A 25,855-nucleotide genomic window follows, 5' to 3' on the forward strand; every position below is an offset into this window, starting at 1 on the left:
TATAAAAATGCGACCCATTACCTCCCTGCTTGGCACTCAGCATCAAGAGTTGGGATTTGGGGTTAAATCACCAAAATAGTTCCCGGGCGCGGCCACCGCTGCTGCTGCCCACTTCTCATCTCACCTCCCAGGCTAAATGCGTGCATTTTTAAGTAAGACCAAACATTTTCAAAGTATTATAAGTATGTCCTTCTTTTTAATAACGTTGTTTTTCTGAAATTAACCAATAATGAATAAAATATTTTTTACCATTAATGCGACTTCTTGAACAAGTGGGGTAGAAAACGGATGGATGGATTAAAATGTATGAGAATGTTTTATATTTTGAACTTTATTTTTCATACTGATACCAGAGGAATTATTCAATACTTATCGCTGTGTTTTTCAACCGCTGTGCCATGGTACACTAGTGTGCCATGAGATACATTCAGGTGTGCCGTGGAAGATTATGTAATTTCACCTAATTGGGTTAAAAATATATTTTTCAAACCAGTAATTATAATCTGCAAATGTGTCTTTGTTGAGTGTCTGTGCTGTCTAGAGCCCGGCAGAGAAACCATGTAATACTCTTCCATATCAGTAGGTGACAGCAGGTAACCAATTTCTTTGTAGATGTCGACAACATGGTATGTCGTGATCCCAATGTGCGGGAGGCAGCGTGTAGGTAAAAAGGTATCCAACACTTAAACCAAAAATACACAAAAGGCGAGTCCCGCTAAGAAAAGGCATTGAAGCAAAACGAAACTAAAACTGAACTGGCTGCAAAGTAAACAAAAACAGAATGCTGGACGACAGCAAAGACTTACAGCGTATGGAGCAGACGGCGTCCACAAAGTAAATGCGTACATGACATGACAATCGACAATGTCCCCACAAAGAAGCAGTGCGTCCGCACAATTTAGTCTTGATTGCGAAAACAAGGCAGGTGCGGGGAATAGCATTCAAGGAATGCATGACACTGGAAAATACCAACAAAAGAGGAAAAGCCACCAAAATAGGAGCGCAAGACACAGGAAAACACCAAAAAACTCTAAATAAGTTACGGCATGATCTGATAGGTTGTGACAGTACACCGACATTGAGACAAGAGCTATATTGATGCATGGTTGGTTATGGTTTGAATTCATATCAAACCATTGCGAGAACGATTTTTTTAATGTCAGTATTGGCTACCGAGTTTCATTTTTTTAGGTTTTCTGCTGGTGGTGTGCCTCAGAATTTTTTCAATGAAAAAAATTTGCCTGGGCTCCGAATAGGTTGAAAAACACTGACTTATCGTGTTAAGCAATGTCAGCTAATATTTATCTGAGAGCCAGATGCAGTGATTAAAAGAGCCACATCTGGCTCTAGAGCCATAGGTTCCCTACCCTTGTCCCAGGGGGTGGAACAAGGGGATGGGGTCAAATGCAGAGGACAAATTTCACCACACCTAGTGTGTGTGTGAAAATCATTGGTACTTTAACTTTTAATTTACAAGGCGCACAAATAATTTAAGTATAAGTCGCACCTGTCGAAAATGCATAATAAAGAAGGAAAAAAAACATATAAGTCTCACTGGAGTATAAGTCGCATTTTTTGGGGAAATTTAGATGAAAAAACCCAACACCAAGAATAGACATTTGAAAGGCAATTTAAAATTAATACGGTAGTTGTATTTTTGCTTTGGAAGTACACTTTTCCTTTGGCACATCATGGATTTTTGGGGGGATATTTTTTTCACGAGTATTGTACAATTTTTTGGGTTCTAAATGAAGCATCTTCAAGCATAGCAATGTTAAAACTGGTAATACCAACACTAAAGCAGTGTTGGTCATGCTTAAACCAAAAATAAACATAAGGTGAGTGCCCGAAAAAAACAGCATTGAGATGATGTTATTTCACCTAATCGGGTTAAGAATAGTTCTTGCAAACCAGTAATTATAATGCTCAACTAATGTTCTGTTGTTTAGTGTCTGTGCCGTCTAGAGCTCTGCAGAGTAACTAATATTCTTCCAATTCAGTAGGTGGCAGCAAGTACCTAATTGCTCTGTAGATGTCAGAGAACAACGACGATGGTTTGTCGTGGTCACAATATGCAGATGACAGCTGGAGGCAGTTTGCAGGTAAAAGGTATCTTAATGCTCAAACCAAAAATAAACAAAAGGTATTGAAACTTAGGGATGGCTATGCAGAACTAAATTAAAACTGGACTGGCTGCAAAGTAAACAAAAACAGAATGCTGGAAGACAGCAAAGACTTACAGCGTGTGGAGCAGATGGCGTCCACAAACTACGTTCGAACATGGCAATGTCCACACAAAGGATAAAAACAACTTCAATAAACTTGATTGCTAAAACAAAGCAGGTGTGGGGAACAACGCTCAAAGGAAGACATGAAACTGCAACAGGAAAATACCAACCAAACAGGAAAAGCCACCAAAATAGGATCGCAAGACAAAAACTAAAACACTACACACAGGAAAACGCCACAAAACTCCAAATAAGGTTGTGACAGTACTTTTGAGACCAGAGCTATAGTGATGCATGCTTGGTTATGGTTTCAAATCATATCCAACATTTGCCAGAACGTATTTTTATTGTCAATATCAGTTTCTGAGTTTAATTTTTTTGTTTTCTGCTGGTAATGTGCCTCCGGATTTTTTCAATGAAAAAAAATGTGCCTTGGCTTAAAAAACACTGGTCTACGTCACAGCAGCTCAGACCAGGAACAAAGAAGAGGGGGCAGGGTTTGTTTTCAGAGCAGCCAGCCTTAAAACGTGTGTCAGGATCAGATGCAGAAGCAGATTTTTACGACATAATATACATATTGTAGGTGTCTCTTACACTTTGCCTTCATATTTTGCTATTTGTTGCATTTTTTTGTGTTTTGTTTGATTGTGAAATATACACAACTATCGTGGAGCTGGTCTGAGAAGTAAAAGGAGCGACGTTCATAAGTTAATATTCAGTGTTTTATTGTTCATAGTTAATATTGTAAATCCCACTTTCTTTACTTTCATGTACAAACCCCGTTTCCATATGAGTTGGGAAATTGTGTTAGATTTAAATATAAACGGAATCAAATCATTGTCAACCCATATTCAGTTGAATATGCTACTAAGACAACATATTTGATGTTCAAACTGATAAACTTTTTTTTTTGCAAATAATCATTAACTTTAGAATTTGATGCCAGCAACACGTGACACAGAAGTTGGGAAAGGTGGCAATAAATACCGATAAAGTTGAGGAATGTTCATCAAACACTTGTATGGAACATCCCACAGGTGTGCAGGCTAATTGGGAACAGTTGGGTGCCATGATTGGGTATAAAAGCAGCTTTCATGAAATGCGAAGTAATTCACAAACAAGGATGGGGTGAGGGTCACTAATTTGTAAGGAAATTGTCGAACAGTTTTAGAACAACATTTCTCAACGAGCTATTACAAAGAATTTAGGGATTTTAACATCTACAGTCCGTAAAATCATCAAAAAGTTCAGAGAAATCACTGCACTTAAGCGATGATATTACGGACTTTTGATCCCTCACACGGTACTCCATCAAAAACCAACATCAATGTGTAAAGGATATTGCCACATGGGCTCAGGAACACTTCATAAAACCACTGTCAGTAACTAAAGTTGGTCGCTACGTCTGTAAGTGCAAGTTAAAACTCTACTATGCAAAGCGAAAGCCATTTATCAACAATATCCTGAAACGCCGCTGGCTTTGCTGGGCCTAAGCTCACCCCAGATGGACTGATGCAAAGTGGAAAAGTGTTCTGTGGTCTGACGAGACCACATTTCAAATTATATTTGGAAACAGAGGACGTGGTGTCCTCCAAAACAAAGAGAAAAATAACCATTCGGATTGTTCTAGGTGCAAAGTTCAAAAGCCAGCATCTGTGATGGTATGGGGGTGTATTAGTGCCCAAGGCATGGGTAATTTACACATCTGTTATGGCACCATTAATGCTGAAAGGTACATACAGGTTTTGGAGCAACATATGTTGTCATCCAAGCAACGTTATCATGGACGCCCCTGCTTATTTCAGCAAGACAAGTGTTACAAAAGCGTGGCTTCGTAGTAAAAGAGTGCGGGTACTTTCCTGGCCCGCCTGCAGTCCAGACCTGTCTCCCATCGAAAATGCGTGGCGCATTATGAAGCATATAATACGACAGCGGAGACCCCGGAGTGTTGAACGACTGAAGCTCTACATAAAACAAGAATGGGAAAAAATTCCCCTTTCAGAGCTTCAACAATTAGTTTCCTCAGTTCCCAAACGTTTGAGTGTTGTTAAAAGAAAATGTGATGTAACACAGTGGTGAGCATGTCCTTTCCCAACTACTTTGGCACGTGTTGCAGCCATGAAATTCTAGGTTAATTATTATTTGCAAAAAAAAAAAAAGTTTATGAGTTTGAACATCAAATATCTTGTCTTTGTAGCACATTCAACTGAATATGGGTTGAAATGGGTTTGCAAATCATTGTATTCCGTTTACATCTAACACAATTTCCCAACTCATATGGAGACGGGGTTTGTACATTTTGGGTGTCCTATTCAGGAAAACTTGTAAAGTTCCATCCCGTTTTTTTTGAGGTGGTCTGTCATAACTTTTTCAGAACTCTTTTAGAACATTGTGACTTTTGGTATTAGTGTTCCGGAAAAAAGGCACCCGAACACACAATACCTTACAGCAGGTGTTTACAGCTAAATGTGTATATATTATTTATACACACATACACCTTGGCCCCCCAGGCATTTTTTTTTCTCTCAATCTCATCCCCCAAGTCAAAATATTTGCCCAGCTCTGACTTCTTAGCATCCTGGCCACTTATTGGCTCAGCCTCAGACAACATTACTATATTGGATTAAGGTATGTAAGGGTGATTTAAGGATGTTATTTTATGTCTACAGGGTTCTCATAATGTTAAAAATATTTCATTTTTCTGTGATTCCTACTCAGCGGAAATGATACCGCCGTCATGTCTGGTACCAATGAACAGGACCATGGTTACTTCTACTGCCACGTAAATCCTTATTTAGTATGCAATATCACGGGCGCTATTTCAGGATATTTACAAAACCCAAAACCAGTCAACTTTTACGTTGTGTAAATGGTAAAAAAAAAAAAAACAGAATACAATGATTTGCTAATCCTTTTCAACTTATATTCAATTAAACAGTCTGCAAAGACGATACTTAATGTTCGAGCTGGAAAATTTAGTTTTTTGCAAATATTAGCTCATTTTTAATTTAATGCCTGCAACATGTTTCAAAAAAGCTGGCCCAAGTGGCAAAAAAGACTTAGAAAGTTGAGGAATGTACATCAAACACTTATTTGGAACATCCCACAGGTAAACAGGATAATTGGGAACAGGTGGCTGCCATGATTGGGTATAAAAGCAGCTTCCGTGAAATGCTCAGTCATTCACAAACAAGGATGGGCCGAGGGTCGCCACTTTGTGAACAAATGTGTGAGCAAATTGTCAAATAGTTTAAGAACAACATTTCTCAAAGAGCTCAAGGAATTTAGGGATTTCACCATCAACGGTTTGTAATATCAAAGAGTTCAGAGAATCCGGAGAAATCACTGCACGTAAGCGATGATAATACAGACCTTCGATCCCTCAGGCGGTACTGCGTCAAAAAGTGACATCAGTGTGTAAAGGATATCACCACTTCAGAAAACCAATGTCAGTAACTGCAGTTCACTTGTAAGTGCAAGTTAAAACTCTACTATGTAAAGTCAAAGCCATTTATCAACAACACCCAGAAACGCCACCGGCTTCGCTGGTAACGAGCTGATCTAAGATGGACTGATGCAAAGTGGAAAAGTGTTCTGTGGTCCGACGAGTACACATTTCAAATTGTTTTTGAAAACTGTGGACGTGGTGTCCTCCGGAACAAAGAGGAAAAGAACCATCCGGATTGTTATAGGCGCAGAGTTCAAAGGCCGGCATCTGTGATGGTATGGGGGTGTATTAGTGGCCAAGGCATGGGTAACTTACACACCTGTAGAGGCACCATTAATGCTGAAAGGTACATACAGGTTTTGGAGCAACATATGTTGCCCTCCAAGCAACGTTATCATGGACGCCCCTGCTTATTTCAGCAAGACAATTTAGGAATTTCACCATCTACGGTCCGTAATACCATCAAAAGGTTCAGAGAATCTGCAGAAATCACTGCACGTAAGCGACGATATAACGGACCGTCGTTCCCTCAGGCGGCACTGCATCAAAAAGCGTCATCAGTATGTAAAGGATATCACTACATGGGCTCAGGAACACTTCAGAAAACCACTTTCTAACGACAGTTTGTTGCTACATCTGTAAGTGCAAGTTAAAACTACTATGCAAAGCCAAAGCCATTTATCAACGACACCCAGAAACGCCGCCGGCTTCGCTGGACCCAAGCTCAGCTAAGATCGACAATGCCAAGCCACATGTTACAACAGTGTGGCTTCATAGTAAGAGTACTCGTACTAAACCTGTCTCCCGTTGAAAATGTGTAGCGCATTATGAAGCAACTGATACCCTGGACTGTTGATCAACTTAAGCTGTACACCATGCAAGAATGGGAAAAGCTTCAAAAATGGGTCTCCTCAATTCCAAAACGTTTACTGAGGGTGGTTAAAAGGAAAGGCCATGTAACACAGTGGTAAAAATGCCCATGTGCCAACTTTTTTGCAACGTGTTGCTGCCATTAAATTCTAAGTTAATAATTATTAGAAAGAAAAAAAAAGTTGTCTTTGCAGTCTATTCAATTGAAAATCGGTTTAAAAGGATTTGTTTTTATTTACAAATTACACAACATGCCCACTTCACTGGTTTTGGGTTTTGTAATTATTCTCTACTCAAGTGGTCCCCAACCACCCGATTGGTACCGGGCCGCAGAAGAATGTTTTATTCATTTTTATTTAAAAAAAAAAAAAAAATATATATATATATATATTTTTTTTAATCAAATCAACATTAAAAACACAATATACACTTACAATTAGTGCAAAAAAACTCCCTTTTTCATGACAAAAAAATAAGGTGTTCCCCCCCCCCCCCCCCCCCACTGCCTCTACACTACTTTTTTTTTTAATTACTTTTTTAAATAGGAACATGCACACAATTAAACACACAGTTAAATGCAGACAGCAAACACAAAGGTAATATCGGCGACATTGCATCAATTGGCCCATATTTTTTTACAAATGTTATTTAATTGAACACAAACTTGCGGTAATATTTACTTTTTTTTAAATAGGGGCATGTATTTCATTAAAATACACGGTTTTATCCAGCATGCAAAATAAAGGTAATATAGGATAGGATAGGTCTTTATTGTCGTTGCACAAGTACAACGAAATTTTGTTTTCAGCACAAACCTGTTTCAAGATTAGACAAACAAACAGTGTACAGGGTTACAGAACAAGAATGCTGATGGGTCGCCATGTAAAAGATGGGAAAAAGGTAAATGCTGGGGAAGGATGAGTAAAAAAAATACAATCTACATTGTGCTCCTAAGGGGGCCCAGTCTGGAGTGGGAAAAAAACCTCCATAGCAAAGCACATATACATATAACAACATACATCTCGAGATATCTAGTAACAGAGGGAAGGTAGTTCAAGGTCATGTTGGTAGGCTGCAGCTCTTCAGGCGCTGACCATCTATTCATCACCCCTATGGGCTTAGCGTTGGGGGGTGGGGGATGTGTGGCGTATATTTTTTTTGTGGATATGTGTGTGTGTAGAGGACATTTTGGTCCAGCACCGTTCACAGCTATAAGTCGTCTGTTTTCATCGCATAATTCCACAGTATTATGGACATCTGTGTTGCTGAATCTTTTGCAATTTGTTTATTGAATAATGGAGACGTCAAAGAAGAAAGATGTAGGTGGGAAGCAGTGTATTGCGGCCGCCTTTAGCAACACAAACAGCCGGTGTTTCCTTTTTTACATTCCCGAAAGCTGAAGGTGAAGCTTTACTATGGAAGAGAGAGGTCAAGCGAACATGGTTCCCTACCAAATGTCAACCGGCAAGTTTCGGTGAGAAAATGGTGGCGTTTACAACTCTTACCGTAGTTATGAGCGGAGAGCTTGGGTCGTGCCTCCTGCAGCTGTGGACTCTCTTGCCTTCTCCCACCGGCCGCCCTCGACCGTCGGATGCTTACACCGTGGAAGAGGGGGAGAAAAAAAAATCTCAGCCCGGCTGCCTTGCCTCGTCAAGAAATGTGGCTTCCATCGCAGACACTGGCGGTCGCCACACCCCTCCCACTTTCAGGTACCACCATATAATCTCACTAAAACACTAGTAACACAATAAGCAGATAATCCACTATGGACTGAACTTTTCACAGTATCATGTTGGACACGCTTGACATCCATTGCTTTCGGTCCCCTGGAGGGGGGGGGGGGGGGGGGGTTGCCCACATATGTGGTCCTCTCCAAGGTTCTCATAGTCCTCATTGTCACCGACGTCCCACTGGGTGTGAGTTTTCCTTGCCCTTATGTGGGCCTACCGAGGATGTCGTAGTGGTTTGTGTTGTGGTTTGTGCAGCCCTTTGAGACACTAGTGATTTAGGGCTATATAAATGAACATTGATTGATTGATAAGGGATATTCCAGAATTATCCTAGTAAATGTGTCTAACAACATCTGAATCACTCCCACTGCCCTCGTCTTTTATTTAAAAAAAATTCTAGTCCTTCGCTCTCACTTTCCTCATCCATTAATTTTTCATCCTCGCTCAAATTAATGGGGAAATTGTCGCTTCCTCGGTCCGAATCGGTCTCGCTGCTGGTGGCCATGATTGCAAACAATGTGAGGATGAGAGGAGCTCCACAACCCGTGACGTCACATGCACATCGTCTGCTACTTCCGGTACAAGCAAGGCCTTTTTATTAGCGACCAAAAGTTGCGAATTGTTGTCGATGTTCTCTACTAAATCCTTTCAGCAAAAATATGGCAAATATCGCGAAATGATCAAGTATGAGACATAGAATGGACCTGCTGTCCCCGTTTAAATAAGAAAATCTCATTTCAGTAGGCCTTTAATGTTGGATGAAACCTTGAGGTACACATGCCCAGACACTAGAGGGCGCTCACATAAACAGTAAAACATTTTTGCGGCGAATCAGGATTGAGAAACGTGTTTGCAAATAATTTTACGGCGATAATACTTTAATAGAATGTAGTGGATATCTTAATGTGGTGTTGTTCAAGTCCATCGCACAGGCCGTAGTGAGAATATTTTTTGTGGTCTAAAAAGAAAATGTAAACAGTGCTGATATGCGCCACATGCAATACCATTTTAATACAGTAGATGACGGTGTATGCGCCTCTCGGACATTGAGCGCGAACCGCAAAAGAACCATAGAAGAAGAAGCGTCACTCACGCTGAAGTGTGTTTGGCGAGAAGGAAAATGGCGCCGACGATTCAGACGCAGCCTCAACGAGAGGACGGCCACAGGTAATAAAATGTGTTATTATCCTCCTTTTATCTTTCTAGTGTCACAATAACCGTGAATAATTCCATAGAATCACGTATTTGCCAGCATAAATTGACTCCGTAAACACAACTACTAAATTGACTCCGTAAACACAACTACTAAATTGACTCCGTAAACACAACTACTATACGTCTGGTTTGCGACCGTGCTGGTAAATAAATAGGCAGCACATTTACAAAACATTTTCACGTCGCAACTGATAAAAGGTTAAAAAGGTGAAATTTTGGGGTAATTTTCTGCCATTAAGTTTCGAACCTTTAGTTGCAAGTTGTTTAGCGCAGTGGATTTCAACCTTTTTGTCAGTGATGTACCCCCTTTGAACATGTTTTTAAAGGCCTACTAAAATGAGATTTTCTTATTTAAACGGGGATAGCAGGTCCATTCTATGTGTCATACTTGATCATTTCGCGATATTGCCATATTTTTGCTGAAAGGATTTAGTAGAGAACATCCACAATAAAGTTTGAAACTTTCGGTGCTCAGAGAAAAGCCCTGCCTCTACCGGAAGTCGCAGACGATGACGTCCCATGTTGACAGCTCCTCACATATTCACATTATTTTTAATGGGAGCTGTCACACCAAATTTCTTCTCCCTACAAAAACCTTCCTCCCCCATTTACTTCCGGGGTCATGATTAATACAGATGTTTTGTTAACACTATATTATAAAAATATAACGCTATATTATAAAAATACAGACCTTTTGTTAACGCTATATTATAAAAAAATTAAAAAAACAATTTACAAACACAAGCTATGGGATGACATAAGAGGAAACGTGACCCCGGAAGTAAATGCGTCATCCCATAGCTTCCATCCATCCATCCATCCATCCATCATCTTCCGCTTATCCGAGGTCGGGTCGCGGGGGCAGCAGCCTAAGCAGGGAAGCCCAGACTTCCCTCTCTCCAGCCACTTCGTCTAGCTCTTCCCGGGAGATCCCGAGGCGTTCCCAGGCCAGCCGGGAGACATAGTCTTCCCAACGTGTCCTGGGTCTTCCCCGTGGCCTCCTACCAGCTGGACGTGCCCTAAACACCTCCCTAGGGAGGCGTTCGGGTGGCATCCTGACCAGATGCCCGAACCACCTCATCTGGCTCCTCTCCATGTGGAGGAGCAGCGGCTTTACGTTGAGCTCCTCCCAGATGGCAGAGCTTCTCACCCTATCTCTAAGGGAGAGCCCCGCCACCCGGCGGAGGAAACTCATTTCGGCCGCTTGTACCCGTGATCTTATCCTTTCGGTCATGACCCAAAGCTCATGACCATAGGTGAGGATGGTAACGTAGATCGACCGGTAAATTGAGAGCTTTGCCTTCCGGCTCAGCTCCTTCTTCACCACAACGGATCGATACAACGTCCGCATTACTGAAGACGCCGCACCGATCCGCCTGTCGATCTCACGATCCACTCTTCCCCCACTCGTGAACAAGACTCCTAGGTACTTGAACTCCTCCACTTGGGGCAGGGTCTCCTCCCCAACCCGGAGATGGCACATCCCATAGCTTGTGTTTGTAAATTGTCTTTTGATTTTTTTTATATAGCGTTAACAAAACGTCTGTATTTTTATAATATAGCGTTATATTTTTATAATATAGCGTTATATTTTTATAATATAGCGCTAACAAAACGTCTGTATTAATCATGACCCTGGAATTAAATGGGGGGCGGGGGGTAGTAGGGGGGAAGAAATTTGGCGTGACAGAGCCTCCAACACAAAAAGTCCTATTCGGACTGAGAAAACTAAAATTTCCCCATTAATTTCAGTGAGGATGAAAGATTTGTGTTTGAGGATATTGATAGCGACGGACTAGAAAAAAAGTTGGGAAAAAAAAGGCGATACCATTGGGACGTATTCCGATGTTTTTAAACACATTTACTAGGATAATTCTGGGAAATCCCTTAGCTTTCTATTGTGTTGCTAGTGTTTTAGTGAGTTAAATAGTACCTGATAGTCTGAAGGGTGTCTCCACGGGTGTCTTGACGCGCAGTGTCTCGGGATTCGACGGCAGCTATGGACGGCACAATCTCAGCTTTTCTCCGGTAAGAACTGACTTTTTAACCACAATTTTCTCACCGTAACCTGCTGGTTGACATTCGGTAGGGATCCATGTCCGCTTGACCGCGCTCTGATCCATAGTAAATTTTCACCTCCAGGAATTTTAGACAAGGAATCACCATGTGTTTGTGTGGCTAAAGGTTAAAGCTTCCCAACTCCATCTTTCTACTGTGACTTCTCCAATATCAATTGAACAAATTGCAAAAGATTCAGCAACACAAATCTCCAAAATACTGTGTAATTATGCAGTTAAAGGAGACGACTTTTAGCTGTGTGTGTGTGCAGCGCTCATACTTCCTACACGTCATCGTTACACGACGTTTCCAAGACGAAACTCCCGGGAAATTTAAAATTGTAATTTAGTAAACTAAAAAGGCCGTATTGGCATGTGTTGCAATGTTAATATTTCATCATTGATATATAAACTATCAGACTGCGTGGTGGGTAGTTGTGGGTTTCAGTAGTAGTGGTGGAAAAGCGGAAAATGAGTGAAAGCGTTGCCATAGAGACGAGGGTTTTCTTACGTGCCTGGCTGCAGTGACACCGCGACACCTGTCCGTCAGTAATAACAGTCCCCGATAACCTGGACCAATTCAAACTGTTATTTGTTTTTTTCATTGTTTAATTTGCATTGCCTCACACGATGGACACAACATATATTTCTATATGACGCCGGATAACACTCCGGGAGCCGTCACTTTTTTACGCTCGCTATCCCAGTACTTTCCCAGCTATTATGCGCCGATTGCCGTGTTGCTGTAGAGAGGAAAAGCAGAACAACACACATTGCGGAAATAACATTACTCTCCGTGCGTCGGCTAAATACAAATATATTCCACAACCCCAAACATGTCTTTTTTAAAGCCTGCAGTGAAGAGAAAGGTTGGTGATGAGCAAAGACAATTCTAGGAAAAGTTGGAGATGCAATACTTCTCTGTTGAGCACAGGGACACCCCGACGTCTCTTATTTGCACCGAGAAAGTTGCAGTGCCCAAGGGATACAATTTGAAACGTCATTATACAACTAGACATGCTGAGGAGTATGCAAAAAATGTTTTAAGAAACCTTTTCTTGCGGCACTGCATCCAGGGGCCCCCAGGTGAATTGAGTTTGAGACCCCTGGTCTAGAGTATACTAGAGTAATAAAGTAAACAATAACATAATCCTCATTTAGTGCAAGACTGCCTGGTACATTATATAACAGGAAATCATAAACTGGGCTCAATCTGTCCTGCTCTAACGTATTTGTATGAGTAACACAAATGTGCCGCAAGCTAGTGGTGAGTGCTTGAAGTGGCCTACCAGTCAGCCAGAGCTTCTAAAATGCTGCAATGAGACAGGGGTGGGTTTTGTTGTATTTCAGTTTTTTCTCAGCTGAGAGTTTAAGCGACAACTGTGTGATACTACTTTTTTTTCGCTGTTTGATTTTCATCCCTCTTCCGCTTGTATTCATCATGTATCGCCTCATGATTCTTGAAGTGGTGGGAGATCAAATTGCTCGTATTAAAAGAAGACGTCTTGGTTTCTCCTCGCATAACCAACTTTTTGCAGTCATTGCAAATTGCCAGTTTTTTATCCGTCAGACACACTTAAAAATAATCCCAAACCATAGACGTGGTGTCGTTAGTCAGTCACCGAGCAAGCTGGCTTGTTAGCCACGGCTACAGCACCGGCAACAGCACACTCTTGGTGTTGTCATACTCCGCTGGCGGCGGTTTGATGAGGTCATCAAGCGTTGCCAGTAAACCTCTCATGCTGCAACTCCTGTGTTCTGTGTGGGAGAGGAGAGAGGGGATGGAGGAGGGGCTGCTGACTGGGAGACGTAACTGCTCTGTAGTTCTCTATGTCCGTGTACCCCTCCGTACAGCGGCATTTTAAAAAGTCATAAATTTTACTCTTTGAAACAAATATCGATAATTTCTGATATTACATTTTAAAGCGTTTATCGGCCGATAATATCGGCAGTCCAATATTATCTGACATCTCTCTGACTTTGCTGTAATTTCCGTAATTTTTGCTCTGCTGTATTTTTGGTCACATTTTTTCTATTACGTTACTCCAGTGTTTTTCAACCTTTTGTGAGCCGAGGCACATTTTTTTTCATTGAAAAAATGCGTAGGCACACCACCAGCAGAAAACATTAAAAAATAAAACTCAGCATCCGGTATTGACAGTAAAAAGTTATTCTCGCAATTGTTTGATATGAATTTAAACCATAACCAAGCATTCATCACAATAGCTCTTGTCTCAAAGTTGGTGTACTGTCACCACCTGTCTTGTCATGCCGTCACTTATTTTGAGGTTTTTGGTAGAGACGTCCGATAATATTTGACTGCCGATATTCCATCCATCCATCCATTTTCTACCGCTTATTCCCTTTCGGGGTCGCGGGGGGCGCTGGCGCCTATCTCAGCTACAATCGGGCGGAAGGCAGGGTACACCCTGGACAAGTTGCCACCTCATCGCAGGGCCAACACAGATAGACAGACAACATTCACACTCACATTCACACTAGGGCCAATTTAGTGTTGCCAATCAACCTATCCCCAGGTGCATGTCTTTGGAAGTGGGAGGAAGCCGGAGTACCCGGAGGGAACCCACGCATTCACGGGGAGAACATGCAAACTCCACACAGAAAGATCCCGAGCCTGGATTTGAACCCAGGACTGCAGGACCTTCGTATTGTGAGGCAGACGCACTAACCCCTCTGCCACCGTGAAGCCCACTTTATCGGCCGATAAAAGCTTTCATTTCATTTCATTTCATTTCATTTTTTATTTATCTCATTCGTTGATGTGCATTTAGAACGATACATAATTATATCACAATTATACAATTTAAATTCACACAATTCCTGAGAAGGAGCAGGATGAAGAAAATCTTATAATTTCCTGCCCCCTTTGACATAATACATTATCTTACTTCATGAATATCATTTAAGCCGACACATATATCCAAATGTAATGAAACAATCAAAAACAAAAAAACACAAGAAAAACACAACAAGTGCAACACTTCATAAAGTATAAACCAAACCAAGAAAATAATAGTAATAATATAATATACACCTCACGGAATGATACAGAGCAAATACAAAACCAGACAAAAAATAAGTAAAATAATAAATAAAAAACAAAATGTAAACACTTATGGCTGTCCATATGATCTTATTGTTCTATCTTTATATATTTTTTCCAATTGGAATATATTTTTACATTTTTTTATCTCGTTGTAAAGAGAATTCCACAATTTTACGCCCACCACTGATGTACACATTTGTTTTAAAGTTGTCCTTGAATATTGTTGTTTGAAATGACCTTTTCTTCTATGCTCTGTATTCTCAGAAATGATGACAAACATTTTTTGTAAATTTGCTGGTAATGTTTTACTTCTAGCCTTAAACATGACACACAATGTGTGTAGCTTTACTAGCTCCTGTAGTTTCAATAGTCCAGAGTTAATAAATCAAATGTTAGTGTGTTCTAAGTAATCTACTTTATGAATAATCCTTATTGTTCTTTTCTGTAATTGATACAATGCCTTTATGTTACTCTTATAAGTGTTCCCCCACACTTCCACACAGTAGCTGATATATGGCAATATAAGTGCACAATACAATATGCGCATTGCCCTATAATCTAACATATATTTGACCTTGTTTAATATAAAAATACTCTTAGACATCTTTTTTCGTACATGTGCAATATGAGATTTCCAGTATCACTCCTAAAAATCTAAGTTCAGAAACCCTTTCAATATCAATTCCATCTATTGACAGTTTGATGGTGTCCTCTCTTTTCCTCTTACCAAAAATCATAAACTTTGTTTTTTTTTACATTTAATGATAATTTGTGGACATCAAACCATCTCTTAAGTTTAATCATTTCCTGTTCAATAAGTATTGATAACGCTTTTAAGTCATGTCCCGAACTATAAAAGTTGGTGTCGTCCGCAAATAAAATGTGTTAAAATGTGTTATCGGAAATTATTGGTATCGGTTTCAAAAAGTAAAACGCCGCTGTAGGGAATGGTACACGGATGTAGGGAGAAGTACAGAGCATCGTTGGTGGTAACTTATAAAAACTGAGAAGGGCTGAACAAAAATGGCACCGAAAAGGAAATAGTGTCCTGCAGATTTCAAGCTGGACGTAGTTAATTATGCAGCATAAAACGACAACAGGAAGCGGTGCATACTTTTGGAGTTGGCAGAGTTTTTTACAAACCCTGTTTCCATGAGTTGGGAAATTGTGTTAGATGTAAATATAAACGGAATACAATGATTTGCAAATCATTTTCAACCCATATTCAGTTGAATATGCTACAAAGACAACATATTTGATGTTAAAACTGATAAACATTTTTTTTGGGGCAAATAATCATTAACTTTAGAATTTGATGCCAGCAACACGTGACAAAAAAGTTGGGAAAGGGGGGCAATAAATACTGATAAAGTTGAGGAATGCTCATCAAACACTTATTTGGTACATTCCACAGGTGTGCAGGCTCATTGGGAACAGGTGGGTGCCATGATTGGGTATTAAAGCAGCTTCCATGAAATGCTAAGTAATTCACAAACAAGGATGGGGTGAGGGTCTCCACTTTGTAAGCAAATTGTCGAACAGTTTTCGAACAACATTTCTCAACGAGCTATTGCAAGGAATTTAGGGATTTTACCATCTACAGTTCCTAAAATCATCAAATGGTTCAGAGAATATGGAGAAATCACTGCACGTATGCGAGGATATTACGGACATTTGATCCCTCAGGTGGTACTGCATCAAAAACCGACATCAGTGTGTAAAGGATATCACCACGTGGGCTCAGGAACACTTTATGAAACCACTGTCAGTAACTACAGTTGGTCGCTACATCTGTAAGTGCAAGTTAAAACTCTACTATGCAAAGCGAAAGCCATTTATCAACACCCAGGAACGCCGCCGGTTTCGCTGGGCCCGAGCTCATCTAAGATGGACTGATGCAAAGTGGAAAAGTGTTCTGTGGTCTGACGAGTCCACATTTCAAATTATATTTGGAAACTGTGAACGTGGTGTCCTCCGGAACAAAGAGGAATATAACCTCAGCTACAATCAGGCGGAAGGCGGTGTACACTCTGGACCAGTCGCCACCTCATCGCAGCTTTTTTTATCTCATGTTTTACTTTTCATTTGTATAATGTATGTCTTCTTTGGATTTTTATTTTGTATGCTCTACTGGTGTAACGGTACACAAAAATTGCGGTTCGGTACATACCTCGGTTCAGAAGTCATGGTTCGGTTAATTTTCGGTACAGTAGTAAAACAGCAAAATATAAATTGTTTGGCTATTTATTTACCAAATTTGCAAAATCTTCCACCCAAAAATATTTTTCTTGGCTATTTATTTGCCAAATTTGCTAAATCTTCCACCAAACATATTTTTCTTTGTGGAATATTTGATGTGAAGTAATCGGAACCATGGATATATCAATAATTCATAATAACATTGATTTTGATTCAATATTATGTTTTGAGCAATGACTTAAAGAAAAAAAAACCGCTTTGTTTTATTAGTCAACGTTGCAACTTTTTCTAAATTACATTTAGCCTTTAAGCTTTTTTATTCCACTTTTGTTTATGTTTTTGTTTATTTTAATAGTATTTTTAGAATGTGCCGTGGGCCTTTAAAACATTAGCTGTGGGCCGCAAATGGCTTCCGGGGCACACTTTTGACACCCCTGCTATAGATAATAAAAAATAAAATCTGGTAAATCTATGGGTAAAAAGCAGAGCCTGGCGACGCATGCGCGTTTATCATAACTCTCTCGCTCTCTCTGTCTCTGCCCCTCCCTCACGAATGACGCTGCGTGCAAAATTTGTTTTATTTTTAACCCCTTCTTAACCCTGAACGTACATTGAAAATACACGCAACCCAAACTTTAAATGCCGGACATTTGAGTTATTTAAGAAACTCCAGCCCGGACAGCCCCGCAAAAGAGGACATATCCGGTGAAAAGAGGAGGTGTGGTCAGTCTATCGTAGCCCGGTCGCTGCTAGCATGCCGTGTGTTGTGCCTCGGTGTGCATTGTTTACACAACATGCGGTACGCTACTTAATATGTCCGTGTGGAAACTTGTTCAGTACACCTCCGAACCAAACCGAAACCCTCGTACCAAAACGGTTCAATACAAATACACGTACCGTTACACCCCTAGTATGCTCCTATATGGACCCCAGGAAGATGAGCGTTCGCCTTGGCGTCGGCTAATGGGGATCCATCCAATAAACCAGGGGTAGGGAACCTATGGCTTGCGAGCCAGATGTGGCTTTTTTGATGACTACATCTGGCTCTCGGATAAATCTGAGCTGATATTGCTTAACACGATAAATAATGAATAATTCCACTTGTAATCACAGTGTTAAAATAACCTTCAAAATATAAAACATTGTCATGCATTTTTATGTTCAAGAAGTTGGTAAGAAGTCATTTAATTATTATTGGTTAGTGTGGGGCTTGCCCTCCTGGGGGTTCTTCAGACCACCAAGCACTGACATGAGAGCCTGTTTCAGGATTACAATATTGTTTTATTTTTCAATTAGTCTGTCAGTTGCTTCCCAGCAATTGTCTTTTTCTCTTTCGTTCTCGATCGCGCTCTGGTTTCTAGCCCCAAGCCCGTCTCTCCTCCTGGCTGCTGCTTATGACATAGCGACAGGTGATCAGATAAAAAGGCCCAGGTGGGCGTTCTACGTACCTGTCGCTGATTTCGAGGCCGGTACTGGCAACACCCTGCTTCGCTGCAGGCCCGCAGGCCACACCCCTTCACAGTTAACTTCAGAATAACAATGTTATTACAAAGAACAAGAGACCTCTCTAGAAATGTTGGTCTTTCTTAAAAATGCACGTGTTTTGTTGTGTTCAGTGTTAAAAAAAATATTATATGGCTCTTACGGAAATACATTTTAAAATAGTTGGCTTCCTGGCTTTCTCGGCCAAAAAGGTTCCCGACCCCTGCAATAAACAATAACCGCACTACAAAGAGATATGTGATGGGAACTCAACATTGTTTTGCTTTCAAAAACATAATTTGAATTACAGATCTTATTGTATCAACTGTAGATCTATTTTTGATGGACACTCGGGAAACAAAGGCTGACTGTTCTGTCATTTCAATATTTTTTGGTCATAATTTTTTGGTTATGTTACTCCATTATACAGGATTTTTCCTAAAAGGTTTTTTTTTTTAAATGCCAGCGTCCAATTCTTTCACAGGTGTACGATGCACTGGCAGTTATTCGAATCGTAAGCCAAATGGGACTTAAAAGGTTTTACAAAGGGTATAAAAAAACATTTTGGATTATTTTATTTGTTTACTTTCCTTGCTCAAATCAGTAAATCCATTTCAGTTTTGTACAAAAAATACCAAATGTCCATCCATCCATCTATTTCTACCGCTTGTCCCTTTCGGGGTGGCGGGAGGTGCTGGAACTGATCTCAGCTGCATTCGGGCGGAAGGCAGGGTACACCCTGGACAATCAATCAATCAATGTTTATTTATATATTCCTAAATCACAAGTGTCTCAAAGGGCTGCACAAGCCACAACGACATCCGCGGATCAGCGCCCACATAAGGGCAAGGAAAAACTCACAACCCAGTGGGACCTCGATGAGAATGACTGAAAAACCTTGGAGAGGACCGCAAATGTGGGTAACTCCCCACCCCCTCCTCTAGGGGAGACCGGATGCAATGAACGTCGAGTGGGTCGGACATAATAGTGTGAAAGTCCAGTCCATAGTGGGTCTAACATAATAGCGAGAGTCCAGTCCATAGTGGATCTAACATAATAGTGAGAGTCCAGTCCATAGTGGATCTAACATAATAGTGAGAGTCCAGTCAATAGTGGATCTAACATAATAGTGTGAGAGTCCAGTCCATAGTGGATCTAACATAATAGTGAAAGTCCAGTCCATTGTGGATGTAACATAATAGTGTGAGTCCGGTCCATAATGGATTTAACATAATAGCGATAACAAATCGCCACCTCATCGCAGAAAAAAACAAAAGTAATTTTTTATTTTTTATTTTATTTTAACCCTTTGAAGGGCTTTTGGTTAAACGATGTTAGTTTTCAAACAGTAAAAATTTGAGTTATTTTACTTATTAAAAATGTGACATTAACTGATCAAAAAAATCCTTCAAATGGGTTAAAAATAAAATAAAACAATAGCCGCTTCATAGTTTTATTTAGGACTGAGGCTCGTTGAGAAATTAGAGTTAAAGACTTAGACAACAATTTATTGATCCACAAGGGAAATTGTTCCACACAGTAGCTCAGTTACAAATGATGGAAAGGACAATGCAGGTATAAAATAGACTAAAAGCAATATAAATATAACATATAAGTAATATTTACATAATATATGTACAGTATAGGATATACCGTATTTCCTTGAATTGCCGCAGGGTATATAGTATGCGCCTGCCTTGAATTACTGCCGGGTCAAACTCGCTTAGCAAAATAATTAGCGCACGCTTAGTATTACTGCCTCATCAAACTCGTGACGTCACGAGTGACACTTCCCCTGTCATCATTTTCAAAATGGAGGAGGCTGATTTCATTACCGGTAATTTGAAATTCGGATAAAGGGAAGAAAATTAAGAGCTATTCAGTAAGATTTAAGGTCCAAGCTTACATCACACTACATTTTTTTACTGCATGCCTTTGGTAAGTGCCGGAGTGAGAAGAGGTTTTAAAATAATTAGCGCATGCTTACTTTTACCGCATGCCTTTGGTAAGCGCAGTGAGAAGAGGTTTTAAATTAGTTCGCGCCCCGGTGGCAATTCGAGGAAATACGGTATACAGATATATTATAATATATGTTCATATCATATATACAATATATAACAATAAAAAAGCCAAAACTAATTGAATCCAAAATATTGTCACGCTTTCGAGGACTTGTTTGACCTGTTTGGCTTTGGAGATAAAAAAAAAAAAAAAAGACATGTAGTTTAATCTTTTTCTACATTTTCCCCCCATTTCAGGCCATCCTCTCACAGAACTGTACCTGAGAGGTAAGGTGTTTCATAACACAATATTTTGGTGGAGAAAATAGCGGTTCATCAAAAACTATGTTTGTGTCCACAACAGGTCAGGAGTGGTCTGTCGAGTCAAGTACTGCAACAGCCTGCCGGATATTCCTTTCGACCCTAAATTCATCACATACCCATTCGATCAGCACAGGTATCACAAAATGACCGAGACAAGGACAACCTGATGCACGCACGAGACAGTTTGATTCCGGTTTCCTTGCTGTTGTTGGTAACAGGTTTGTACAGTACAAAGCTACATCTCTGGAGAAGCAGCACAAGCATGAGCTCCTGACCGAGCCGGACCTGGGTGTCACCATTGATCTCATCAACCCTGACACATACCGCATAGACCCCAACAGTAAGTGCTTCTTTTTTTGGGGGCAAAATTCACATGTCAGTTTTGTTAAAAACTTGAATAGTTATTTTGGCTGCAGATTGCAAAAACAGCAAAGACCTTTTTGCTTGAGAAGGTCATGAATTGCATGAAAGATGTACTCTTGTAATATCGACAATCTTTGACTTGCGTCTTATGCATTCAGTGCCCTATTATTAGACTTAGACAAACTTTAATGATCCACAAGAGAAATTGTTCCACACAAAAGCTCAGTTACAATGATGGAAAGTGTAAGGATGGATGGATAATGCAGGTATAAATAGACTAAATATAGTGATATAAAATATAACATATATATCTATATATACTAGGGGTGTAACGGTACATAAAAATTTTGGTTCAGTACGTTCCTCGGTTTAGAGGTCACGGTTCAGTTCATTTTCGGTAGGGTAAGAAAACAACAAAATATAAATTTTTTGGTTATTTATTTACCAAATTTGGAAGCAATGGCATAACTGGCGCAGTTGGGAGAGTGGCCGTGCGCAAACCGAGGGTCCCTGGTTCAACCAAGTACCAACCTCGTCACATCCGTTGTGTCCTGAGCAAGACACTTCACCCTTGCTCCTGATGGGTGCTGGTTAGCGCCCTGCATGGCAGCTCCCTCCATCAGTGTGTGAATGTGTGTGTGATTGGGTAAATGTGGAAGTAGTGTCAAAGCGCTTTGAGTACCTTGAATGTAAAAAAGCGCTATACAAGTACAACCCATTTACCATTTACATACATATACACACAGGGTCCATTTCCAGGGTTAATGTGGTCAACATATATAAAATCAAAACTAAATAAGATAAGGCTCAGAATGGTTTCTTAAGAAAACCTTTCTACATATAAAGTGCTTTTTTTGATTGATTGATTGAATCTTTTATTAGTAGATGACACAGTACAGTACATATTTCCATACAATTGACCATTAAATGGTAACGCCCCAATAAGTTTTTCAACTTGTTTAAGTCGAGGTCCACGTTAATCAACATTAAACTGCCTCCAGTTGTTGGTCAGATGAAATAAAATGACCAAACTTTTCTTCTACACATAAAAAGTGCAGCATTAAACAGACTTTAGTCAACTCAGCCTCAGATTACCAGGTCACCACTTTGTGAACAAATGCGTGAGCAAATTGTCAAACAGTTTAAGAACAACTTTTCTCAACGGGCTATGGCAAGGAATTTAGGAATTTCACCATCTACGGTCCGCAATACCATCAAAAGGTTCAGAGAATCTGCAGAAATCACTGCACGTAAGCGATGATATAACGGACCGTCGTTCCCTCAGGCGGCACTGCATCAAAAAGCGTCATCAGTATGTAAAGGATATCACTACATGGGCTCAGGAACACTTCAGAAAACCACTTTCTAACTACAGTTTGTTGCTACATCTGTAAGTGCAAGTTAAAACTACTAATCAAAGCCAAAGCCATTTATCAATGACACCCAGAAACGCCGCCGGCTTCGCTGGACCCAAGCTCAGCTAAGATCGACTGATGCAAAGTGGAAAAGTGTTCTGTGGTCTGACGAGTCCACATTTCAAATTGTTTTTTGGAAACGGTGAACGTTGTGTCCTCCGGACCAAAGAGGAAAATAACCATCAGGACTGTTGTAGGTGCAAAGTTGAAAAGCCAGCATCTGTGATGGTATGGGGGTGTATTAGTGCCCAAGGAATGGGTAACTTACACATCTGGGAAGGCACCATTAATGCTGAAAGGTACATACAGGTTTTGGAACTACATATGTTGCCATCCAAGCAATGTTATCATGGACACCCCTGCTTATTTCAGCAAGAAAATGCCAAGTCACATGTTACAACAGCGTGACTTCATAGTAAAAGAGTGCGGGTAGTAGAATGGCTTGCCTGTAGTCCAGACCTGTCTCCCATTGAAAATGCTTGGCACATTAAGAAGCCTAAAATACCACAACGCAGACTGTTGAACAACTTAAGCCTTACATAAAGCAAGAATGGGAAAGAATTCCACCTGAAAAGCTTCAAAAATGTGTCCCCTCAGTTCCCAAAGATTTATTGAGTGTTGTTAAAAAGGAAGGTGATGGAACACAGTGCCCTTTCCCAACTACTTTGGCACGTTTTGCAGCCATGAAATTCTAAGTTAATTATTATTTGCAAAAAAAAAAAAAAGTTTATGAGTTTGAACATCAAATATCTTGTCTTTGTAGTGCATTCACTTGAATAAGAGTTGAAAAGGATTTGCAAATCATTGTTGTATTCCGTTTATATTTACATCCAACACAATTTCCCAACTCATTTAGAAACAGGGTTTGTATACGTAATATTTACATAATCAGTGTTTCCCCAGAAAGTTAGTTAAGGTGATGACCCTCCAGAAGGAGTGGAACGGGGAAGGGGGTGGGTGGGTGTAATGATTGATGTAACTCAGCCTGTCGCCATCACGTCTCCACCTCGTCGCTGCCGGCTTCGTGGCGTGAAGAAGCCTACATCTTTTGGTTGTGTTTCCCGCTCCATTTGCTGAATGGCAATATACAATATGCATCTCGATATTTTTTCTGTAAAGTAAAAACAAACAGTCTTAGTCACCTAGGATACTAAAATAATGACTTACAAAGTCAAATTATTGACTTACTGTAAGTAAGCGTTTGCAATAAGTGTTTGAAAAAAAGTTAAAAGTGGGGCCACATGCTGACATACTGTATGTTCAACTCATCATGCTTAATTTATTACATTTGGGAAGCCTGTGGTTCATGTTTATTATGTAAATGTTACATTTTTATCAACATGTGATAGCAGGGACCCTGCCATTCAAAACTAGGCTGTTATATAACTAATGATTACTGTAACTATAGCTGAAAAATAGTACAATAGCAATACGAGCGACTCTTCATCCCTGAACACCATGAAGTTCATGTAGGCTTTATGATGCAGTTACAATATTATATCAACTATCAAAGACGGCTTCAGGAAACTCTTCTTTTATAACATGTCCTTTTTTTTTCAACGGGCTCATAGTGATGTTACTAGTAGTTGACTTGTGTTTATTATAATTTCGGGAGAGTCCGCTGCATTATGCTCACCTGCTAAACACCCATCTGCTCACCGAAAAATATGGTATATTCAATTGAATAGACTGCACAGACAAGATATTTGGGGTTCAAACTGAGAAACTTAGTTTTTTTTTGCAAATACCGTATTTTTTGGACTATAAGTCACATTTTTTTTCATAGTTTGGTGCGACATATACTCCGGACCGACTTATGTGTGAAATTATTAACACATTACCGTAAAATATCAAATAATATTATTTACCTCATTCGCGGAAGAGACGAAGAAAATCTCAGCTATCGTCACACACGTCTAACAATAAGAATTCGGCGGGGTAGGGTCATGGCAAAAGTGCATTGTGGGTCATGGAATGCTAACTGCTATATGATATATGCTACTGCCGTAGCTATTAAAATGGATCATTTCATCGTTAGTGATAACTTATAAAAACTGGGAAGGGCTGAACAAAAATGGCACCGAAAAGGAAATAATGTACTGCAGATTACAAGCTGGATGTAGTGAAATATGCAGCAGAAAAAGACTAGAGGAAGCGGCGCATACCTTTGGAGTTGGCAGAGTTGTTTAGAAGCGACATTGAGGAAGAAGATTTCATCGGATTTAGCAATTAGGAGTGACATATTGTTTGGTAATCGTATAGCATGTTCTATATGTTATAGTTATTTGAATGACTCTTACCATAATATGTTACGTTAACATACCAGGCACGTTCTCTGTTGGTTATTTATGCGTCATGTAACGTACACTTATTCAGTTTGTTGTTCACTATTCTTTATTTATTTCAAATTGCCTTTCAAATGTCTATTCTTGTTGTTGGATTTTATCAAATAAATTTCCCCAAAAAATGCGACTTATACTCCAGTGCGACTTACTGTATATACCGTATTTTTCGGAGGATAAGTCGCACCGGAGTATAAGTCGCACCTGCCGAAAATGCATAAAAAAGAAGGGAAAAAACATATATACGTCGCACTGGAGTATAAGTCGCATTTTGGGGGGAAATTTATTGGATAAAATCCAACAAGAACAGACATTTGAAAGGCAATTTAAAATAAATAAAGAATAGTGAACAGGCCGTTATATGACACATTAATAACCAACTGAGAACTTTCATGCCTTTCAATGAACTTGCGGAAAATATCTACCTTGGTTTGGAAGTCTGCTGGCAGTTTTTGGCACATTGTTGTCTTTGCTCTGATAGAGAGGCGATTGCGTTGCATGAAGCCGTAACACCAAGAAGATCCTCCCGCCAAGTCATTTATATTCATCTCCTTAGCAACTACCTGGGCGTGGAGACGCAACCGTACGGTTGACAAGCCTCTCCCGGCAGCACGTTGTTCAAGCACCCATTTGTGAATTCGCTCCTCGAGCTGTGGCCACCTAGCTTTTTGCCCGCGATTAGCTTTTTTAGTTTTCTTCATTTCAGTTATAGTAGTCTCCGCTTTTCGCCAGTCCCTTACAAGTTTCTTGTTTACTCCAAACTTTCTTTCTGCTGCTCGATTGCTGTTTCGTGCTGTGTATTTCACTACTTCCAGCTTGTAACATGCACTTTCCTTTTCGGTGCCGTTTTTGTTCAGCCCTTTGTTTTTATAAGTTACCGCCAATGTACCGTAGCAGGTAGCGTCCCCTTTCCCACAATGCACTTCTGCCATGACCCGCATCCGCCGAATTTTCATTGGTTGACATGTGTGTGACGATTGCTGTAGCATCTTCTTTTCCCACAATGCATTTCTGCCATGACCTGCCTCCGCCGAATTTTCATTGGTTGATGTGTGTGTGTGACGATTGCTGACATCCAGCTAGTCTCATACGTGAATGAGATAAATAATATTTGA

The 25,855-nt window shown here is 40.1% G+C and overlaps 1 protein-coding gene across 1 annotated transcript in view; it reads left to right on the forward strand.

Annotated features, from left to right (window-relative positions):
• The first annotated feature begins 9,315 nt into the window (after positions 1–9,315).
• Positions 9,316–25,855, forward strand: part of paf1 (PAF1 homolog, Paf1/RNA polymerase II complex component) — a 30,064-nt gene continuing 13,524 nt past the window's right edge. The window contains exons 1-4 of the mRNA XM_061878052.1: positions 9,316–9,443; positions 20,555–20,584; positions 20,661–20,753; positions 20,839–20,960. Of these exons, the coding sequence (XP_061734036.1) occupies positions 9,397–9,443; positions 20,555–20,584; positions 20,661–20,753; positions 20,839–20,960 (292 nt within the window). The 5' untranslated portion in view covers positions 9,316–9,396. The remainder of the gene's footprint in view (positions 9,444–20,554; positions 20,585–20,660; positions 20,754–20,838; positions 20,961–25,855) is intronic.

The sequence above is a fragment of the Nerophis ophidion genome, linkage group LG18 (assembly GCF_033978795.1).
Source record: "Nerophis ophidion isolate RoL-2023_Sa linkage group LG18, RoL_Noph_v1.0, whole genome shotgun sequence".
Lineage (NCBI taxonomy): Eukaryota > Metazoa > Chordata > Actinopteri > Syngnathiformes > Syngnathidae > Nerophis > Nerophis ophidion.